Source organism: Phaseolus vulgaris, chromosome 2 (assembly GCF_051622355.1).
Source record: "Phaseolus vulgaris cultivar YP4 chromosome 2, ASM5162235v1, whole genome shotgun sequence".
NCBI classification, from domain to species: Eukaryota; Viridiplantae; Streptophyta; class Magnoliopsida; order Fabales; family Fabaceae; genus Phaseolus; species Phaseolus vulgaris.
This window is the reverse complement of record NC_143499.1, coordinates 197,395-205,492: the sequence shown is the minus strand read 5'-3', so window position 1 is coordinate 205,492 and position 8,098 is coordinate 197,395. Positions and strand designations below refer to the sequence as shown.

The following is an 8,098-nucleotide window of genomic DNA, read 5'->3' as shown; positions in this document are numbered from 1 at the left end:
ACAAGTTTCACATCTTAAATTTATAAAAAAAAAATTGCTCAAAATCAGATCTCAGAATTCACAATTCAAAACGATAACTATTTTGGAACAATCAAATTGATCCAAAATTAAACGATAAAAAACAAAATACTTTTTAAAAAACAAACAAAGGATAGCCTATTATATTCTATTCCGTAAAAAATCTTTTACATTTTTGCAATTAGGTTACAAACAACGAAACTATTTTTTAATCTCATTTTATCATAAAATATTTATATTGTAATCTCCAAAAAATTGTAAACCATGAAAGGCAGAGCAGTAGAGGTAGTGGAAGGAAAGAAAACCAAAAATGCAGGAGACCCTTTAACTTGCAAGAACTTGTGATTCTTCTATTATGATTACTAACCTACTTTTTTCTTTGTTTTCTTCGGCACTCAAAACATTCACTACACGGCAACTCATTTCTATTTCTACCTGAAGAACTTCCTTCAAATTTTCTAGATGGTACTTTCAGGTCCTCCATTAGTATACGCCTCAGTCTCTCATTTTCTTCCACAAGATCTTCAATGATTTTCTGGTGTTTCAAAACCTAAATCCACACAAAAAAAAAAAAAGATAGTTAAAATCATGAGTTTTTGTGGTCAGAAGATCAGATAATGATTGAGAATCTAAGCGTGCATAAAAATTACCATTTGAAGTATTATCTTTTCTGACTGCAGACGTCCAATCTACAATGTATCTTAGAATCAGAATTTCATATAATATTTTATTAACCGCAGAGAAAGTCATAAAAAGAGGAAAGGGGAACAATATAGACAAATGAACATTCTATCATTCACACGCATATTGATTGGGAAAACGATGATAATTATGTCCATCGTACACATTGTAGTTTTGAAAAACATTTCACAAACAAGACGACTTCTAATAAGATCATATTAATAATCTAATTGCAAGGAAATTGTGTAATAAAACGAAAATTAATCTACCATCATCAATCACAAAAGGGTATATAAAAAAGCAAACAGAATTTAGCAATACCAAGACTCAGTAGTTTAACTAAAAAACGATGCACACATGAAGAGGTAAAAAAATTGAATGTGTTTATTCTCATACCTACAACTGCCGACCATATTTGCAGGCTCAAAACAAGTCTAATAAATAATAATGTACAATGATTTTTTAATGTCAAGAGGATGCAAAATCAAAGATATCAACAATATTGATATTTAATACACAGAAAGCATAGATACATTATCAACGCAGGAGGTTCGCATGTGAGTTTCAGGATATCAGGGTATCATGTCTGATCTAATTAAAAAACCTAGTCCATGATGTAGCATTCCCTGTTATGGCCCAAAAACAATTAGATAGGAAGACACAAGGGTTTTTCTTTAATACCCATCATGTGAAAATAGACATCATGACCGAACCCTAGTCACTTCTAGTTTACCCCCCCTCCACCCTTGTTACCACCAATGCAGTAGCAAGATAAAACCAACATTGCTACCACTGCAATAACCATTACCTCTATTACCACCATCTAACCATGGATAACCATGAGGTTTTTTAGGAATTTCACAAAATATTTTTTAATATTTCAGGAAACTAAGCACTTTTCAAAACATATTCAAGAATCACATTCACCCCAAGGGCCATAACTAAAGTAGCTTGGAGAGATTACTGGATTCCACCGAGGCAGCTTCAACTATATTATAGCCCCACCTTCCCCATCTTCATACTATCATACTATGTCTAGAGGTTTCCTAGTATTCCCACATAAAAAGAAGAAACACATTCATGGGATATAACTATCCAAATAGGCAAATTGTTCCTTTAGTCTACGTCTCATCTTTCAACACTCTACCATTACAGAATGCAAATTATTTCACTTCATCAACATGCAAGTAAAAATTATTAAAAATCAAGTCAATGGCTAGAATGATAGAAAGCATTGCATTTAATTGTGATTTATGAAAATGAGTGCATACTGCTTCATCAAGTCCTTCTCCTTCCCCCTTCAATACTGGATTTTGCAGGAAGTTGCTAATAACCTTCTCAGTTCGGCTTCCAAATGCAGAGTCAACTGCAGTGCTTCTTAACAGAGTATTTTCAAAATCTGTACCAATTTGCACAGGTCGGGACCCTGCCAGACCTTGAGATACTGGATCAGTTGATTTAGTTTCCAACGGCATCATGCTTCCAGCAGAACTTTGGTTTGTATTGACTGTATTTACGGCATTTTGCAAGGATGGTGGAAATGCAGCCTGATTAAGGGCTAAACTGGGACTAAGTCCGAACTTTGTCATCGTCTTCGTCACTACATCCTAGAAAATTCAAGATTTCGGCCATGAGATACAGAAAAGGGAAAAGAAGATGGTAATACTTTTGTTAGAAGAGAAAAATTCACATACTACAAGACAAGATTGAATTTGATTCAAAACCCCTGGTTTCACAGCAAGACCTGACATAATAAAAACATAATAATTTAGCTACCAACCACAGCGTGCAAAATATGGAGAACCTCTGTCAACTAATATGATTAAACTGAAATGACCATTTCAAGTGACAAACATAATATGACCAATGATATATAGATGACAACTAAGTTTCAAGCATGACCAGCATTTGAGCCTACAGTGTCCTGAGATTTAGGAATATTGTAGCCATTTCTAGGGAGCATCAGCTGCCTCCACTTTCTTTTTCTTTAGTGTAAAATGCATGGTAGTGTATAACATTACACTGCATTTGTTCAATATAAATCCTTCTCTTGTGCATTGCATAATATATCATCAAACCTGAGAAGCAGCATTCGGTGAGCCATAGTTCCTTATAGTTTTAAAAATTAATTTCATAAGGCAAACGCTCCAAAGCTGCCTTCTAGGAAAGATTAAAATGTTGAAACACCAAACTTCCAGTTCCATATATGAATCATTTTGGGAACTACCAAGGAAAAATGTGGTAAAAAATTTGGAAAATATAAAAGTTAAACACATTGCCAATAGCGGCACTGCAGACAGAATAATAATTCAGAAAAGAACAGAATGACTCAAACATCACAAAAAATGGAACAGATGACATGAGCATCCAATGTAAAGGCTAAACAAGGGAATTCATGTAATGCACAAGCATAACTAAAATGTGATGACATAGAAATCACAAAAGGGTGAAACATTTACCAAAGAATTTATATAAAAAATGAACAGATATATGGCATACCAACTCCAAAACCATGACCAAAACCAACTCCACATCCAACACCCAGTTCAATGTTCTTAGCTCCCAACTTCCTCAACTGCATAAAATGCAACAAATAAATAGTCTATAATAATTAAAAAAAAAGTAATATAGGTGGTAAGTTGGATTAGAACAGCATTTATTTATGTAAACAGGAAAATGATGAATGTTGTCTTACAGAAGTATTAGCATGCCTACTAAGACCAGAAAATGCATCGGTCGCACCTCTGGTGGCACTCATTACTTGATTCAACATAGGAATTGCACCTAAATGGAATAATGAACAAGTGGTAAAAAATATTCACTGAATTTGACAAATATATAATCATAATCACCTTGGTGAAAGAGAATCAAATACCCAAATTTAAAGGGCGCCCAACGCCGATGCCGACTCCACAGCCGATACCAAAACCTGTAAACACTTGACCCACCTTCAAAGTAAATGGATTCTCTATTCGAATCTTATTTTTCTCGCCATTAACTCTCCCAATTTCCATTCCCCTATCACCTCTTCACCTCTCCAACCCTAAACCAAAAACCCTTTTTCTTCCTAATTACAATTTATGAAAACCCTCTTTTTTCTTCTAAATATTTCTGTAAAAGTAATTTCTCAGTTAAACTTACACTTGTATCGGAATGTACATGTTTATTGAACATGTTCTCTCAATCGTATTTATACATTTCATTATTTATTTATTTTATTCAATCTTTCACTACTGAAATATTTAATTAGATTCCTCATTTAAACAACATAATAATGTAATTTTTTTATTAATTTATTCAACTTTAAAAATAGAATAATACAATCCTTTTATGTTAAATATGATGTAGATATATAGCTATATAAATTTCCATCCTACATCTACATTAATGTATAAATAATAATAATAATAATGTGTAAAAGAAAATCTAGTATACATTTTACATTATTATTTTGTTTTTAAGTATATTTAAAATTATAAAAATTAAAAGAAATTATTCAAATACTAAAACTAACAATTTACATATTTTTAGTTATCATTATTAATATTTTTTATCTTAAAACATATGGAATCACAATGTGATTTTTTTTCACTTGTTAATTTTTATCATACATAAAGTGAAAATTTATAATATTTTATACAAGATTAACAGTATTTATTTATTAAGTATTATAATACTGATTATATTATAATATTTTAAAAAGTGAATAATTTTATTTAATATTTTATTAATAAAAGCCTAAATTAAATAAATAAAAATATATGGATAAACACTAAAAGCCGGATAATTTTGACTTACACCACACCAATATATTCGGTTCAATAAACAATTAAGAATCAGAATGCATAGATATATGGTGAATTTTTTATTGAACTTTTTTTATTATTATAATACCTGATAAAACTAAAGAAATGTCACATTGTGGTGGAAGATTGACTTAAAAAATTACATTAATTAGTTTAATAGGAATGAGACTAGATTAGCAACATTCTAAATAATGAGAAAAAATTCAGAATAACAATAAATAAGATAGTGATAAGCCTAAGAGATAAATAAGGAAATTAACTTCAAACCAAACAGGGAATTTATTAAAAATTTATGAATTCCAATACACTGTGGGAATTGATGTGGGACTAGAATGAGAGGGAAGAAAGAGGTGGTGAGACTACAATCACAGCAAATGCATTGTTCTTGAGGTTGGGGAGTGGTACTGTCATAACATATCCAAACCTCACATGATCAATCCAAGTACAAACATGAACAGGTTTGTTTCCTTCATTGAATGCCACCTCCTGCACTGCAAACTCTTCCCACCTGCTTCCTCTCATCTCATACTTCAACTTCAGTTCCATTCCCTCACCTCTTGACCAACTTTCAACTTTGATTACCTCTGATGAACACTCTTTCACCATCACACAAAATTCTGAACCCAAATCACTCTCTAGCTTCCGTTCTGCTTCCTCAACACAAAGCATAGCCAACTCCCTCCCCATCTTTGCATCCTCGGTAATGATTTTGAACACCAAGCTCTGCACCCCGCTTTCACTTTCTGAACGGTTAACTAATGGAAGAGACTCCCAGTTTTTCATAGGAGGATGGTAAAACACGGGTCTCTGAATTTCTCCATGTTGGAGTGACATGTTATGGTGTATTTCGGCCCATTTTCCCAGAAAGTTTTCCACCAGGAAAACCTCTGCCAATAGCAGGCTGCAACTAATGCCAATAGTATATCCTCCGCATTCAAAGTTTGTCACCTAAAAATAAACACACAGACACTCACAATCCATTGAAACCAACCAAAAAGAGACTAAAAATGCACAGAATGAAACAGAACTGGTTAACAAAAAGACAAAAACAAATAGTATATGTATGTAATGTAACATTTGCCTGAACATAACAAAGGGGAGAGAACTGAGGACACTGAGCATCAATTTCCTTCCAGAACACAAGCTCGGTCTTGAGATGTTGGTTTCTCTTGTTCAGCTCAAGAAAGTGTGACAAGCTTGTTGGGTAACATGCCTTTAACAGTCTAATGCCAGAATCATTGGCCACAATTTCGAACCCAGTGTCATCCATTCTCTGAAGGCGACCTGCAAGAAGAGGGTGATCCAACAGAACCCTGGCTAGTGACTCCACGATCCAACCAGCCATGTACCAACCATCATCACCCTCCTTCAAATTCTGGTAGCACAGAACTATTTGGTAGCATCCGTGAATGGCGTTTGTGTGCTCGTCACTGACCAAAACTTTGCGAACTCGGCGTGGCTCTGTCACCTTGAGCGGTGGCACGCTCATTATAGTCAAAATCTGCAACTCTGAGAGGCTCTGGCTTGGGGCGCTACCCTTCCCATGCACCTCCATTGTTTTGTTCTGTTTTTTGTTTTTTCAATGTATTGATCTTAACTGAGAGAGTGACCACAAATTTTGGAGCGTTGGTGCATTTATAAGGATGAGTTGCAGAAGAGGAGCAAAATTAAAAAAGTGCTACACCATCCACCATCCACCAAACACAAATCAATGCTTTATGATATACCACACTTTCTTTTAGGGGAAAAGTTTTGTTACCACTCATGCAGAGTGAATAACACTATTCAACAACCCTTTATAATAATATTATATAATATTTTTAATTAAAAATAAAAATAGTTAAAATATCAATTAATTTGTTTGTTAAGAGTGTGTTTTCACTTTCGGCTGTGTCAATTATCAGGTCATTGTTTAAAGATAATTGATGTTGCTCTTGAAATAAAAAATTAGTATATATGCAAGTTTGGATAAAACAGAAATAAATGCAATAATAAATTATACGAAATTATTCTAACTACGTTGTCTTTTCATTGCCCTCTATCCCAACCAACATTCTAACATCCTATTTAATATGAAAATGTTTAGTTAACATTCTACATAGACTTACTACAGACGTGATATTGGGTGAGGATGTGGCAGTGGAGTTTATTGTAATTTTGATGTGAGTGATGACACTAAGGGCAATGGGAGTGATATGGCACTCAGGGAAGTTTTGTAAAAGTGTAAGCATTTAAGTGCGGGTGCGAAAGCGGGAGAGTTTCGAACAAAAGGGAAAAAGAAGCGCGGCCTCGTTGTCGGAGGGAGGGAGAAAAAGGAGTAGAACAACGAAGCAGAAACCGAAAACGTCTTTCTTGTGCGGTCGTCGTTGCTTGTTTGTTTGTTGTTTAAGTGCTCAACGCTATTGGCTTCACTCATCAATCAGAACTGTTAGTGAAGCACAAACCAAACTTTTGTCGGTGTAGGGTGTTTGAAATCAGGAAAACGTCTTTGTTATGCGGTCGCCAATGCTTCTTTATTTGTTGTTGAAGTGTTCATCGTGATGGATGATTCTGTGTTATTAGATTGGGTTTGAATAAATTTTATAGGGTGTCTACTTCGATGTTGCGAAAATAGAATTTTGATGGATTTAGGGTGTTGTGTGTAAAGAAATGTGCAATTGTTTTGCAATGCAAGATGCAATCCTTGAAATTTTTGAGCAGGTACCAACATTTTTTGACTAGGGTGTCCAGTTTTCTTTTTGAATGGATGGGCCTGACAATGTTAAGGTCATGCCCTTTTATTGTGTTATTGTCTGCATTCTATTCTTATGGGTTCACGTATGAAAGGATTGTGGGTTAGATTGTCAAGCTTGAGTGCAGTCACTCAACTTTTGAGCAGGTAACCAATTTTTTTTCACTTGGGTGTCCAGTTTTGATTTTGAATGTAAGGGTTGGGCAATGTTAAGGTAGTGTCATTTTCTTGTGTTGTTGTGTGCATTGTATGGTTTTGGGTTCATTATGAAATAATTGTAGGTTGAATTGTCATGTTTGAGTGCAACCCTTGAATTCGTGAGCAGGTAACCAAGTTTTTTCACTTGGTGTCCATTTTTTATTTTGAATGCATGGGCTAGCCAATGTTAAGGCAGTGCCTTTTTCATGTGTTGTTGTGAGCAATGTATGATTTTGGGTTCATGTATGAAATAATTGTGGGTTGGATTGTCATGTTTGAGTGCAACCCCTGAATTCGTGAGTAGGTAATCAAATTTTTCCACTTGAGTGTCCAATTTTGATTTTGAATGCATGGGTTGGCCAATGTTAAGGCAATGCCCTTTTCTTGTGTTTTTGTGAGCAATGTATGGTTCTAGGTCCATGTATGAAATAATTGTGGTTTGAATTGTCATGTTTGAGTGCAACCCCTCAATTTTTTAGGAGGTAACCATATTTTTTCACTTAGGTGTCCAATTTTGAATTTGAATTCATGGTCTGGTCAATGTTAAGGCAATGCCCTTTTCTTGTGTTGTTGTGTGCATTGTATTGTTGTGGGTTCATGTGTGAAATAATTGTGGGTTGAATTGTCATGTTTGAGTGCAACTCCTCAATTTGTCAATAGGTAA

General features: G+C 34.4%; 2 protein-coding genes across 5 annotated transcripts; both read right to left on the bottom strand.

Annotated features, from left to right (window-relative positions):
* Nucleotides 1–318: 318 nt before the first annotated feature.
* On the bottom strand, nt 319–3,864 carry LOC137809942 (uncharacterized). Of its 4 annotated transcripts, none has more exons than XM_068611003.2 (7): nt 3,575–3,864; nt 3,395–3,483; nt 3,199–3,274; nt 2,394–2,443; nt 1,971–2,306; nt 669–707; nt 319–568 (listed from the first exon to the last, which is right to left on the bottom strand). In XM_068611003.2, the coding sequence occupies exons 1-7, from the start codon at nt 3,711–3,713 to the stop codon at nt 386–388; spliced, it is 912 nt and encodes a 303-aa protein (XP_068467104.1). In that variant the 5' UTR covers nt 3,714–3,864; the 3' UTR covers nt 319–385. The 4 variants fall into 4 exon arrangements, with proteins under 4 accessions (XP_068467104.1, XP_068467105.1, XP_090154107.1 ...); XM_068611004.2 differs by having other exon boundaries at nt 3,552–3,860; XM_090297981.1 differs by lacking the exon at nt 2,394–2,443 and having other exon boundaries at nt 3,575–3,860.
* A 687-nt stretch (nt 3,865–4,551) lies between these two features.
* Nucleotides 4,552–6,129, bottom strand: LOC137809941 (HXXXD-type acyl-transferase family protein). The gene is made up of 2 exons (XM_068611002.2): nt 5,587–6,129; nt 4,552–5,453 (listed from the first exon to the last, which is right to left on the bottom strand). The coding sequence occupies exons 1-2, from the start codon at nt 6,058–6,060 to the stop codon at nt 4,833–4,835; spliced, it is 1,095 nt and encodes a 364-aa protein (XP_068467103.2). The 5' UTR covers nt 6,061–6,129; the 3' UTR covers nt 4,552–4,832.
* Nucleotides 6,130–8,098: the final 1,969 nt, after the last annotated feature.

Coding starts and splice junctions, on each gene's coding strand:
- LOC137809942 (XM_068611003.2), bottom strand. CDS start 3,713: ATGGAAATTGGGAGAGTTAATGGCGAGAAAAATAAGATTCGAATAGAG. Junction 3,484..3,574: donor TGGGCGCCCTTTAAATTTGG/GTATTTGATTCT, acceptor TATTCCATTTAG/GTGCAATTCCTATGTTGAAT. Junction 2,307..2,393: donor AAATTCAATCTTGTCTTGTA/GTATGTGAATTT, acceptor TGAATTTTCTAG/GATGTAGTGACGAAGACGAT.
- LOC137809941 (XM_068611002.2), bottom strand. CDS start 6,060: ATGGAGGTGCATGGGAAGGGTAGCGCCCCAAGCCAGAGCCTCTCAGAG. Junction 5,454..5,586: donor CTCCCCTTTGTTATGTTCAG/GCAAATGTTACA, acceptor GTTTATTTTTAG/GTGACAAACTTTGAATGCGG.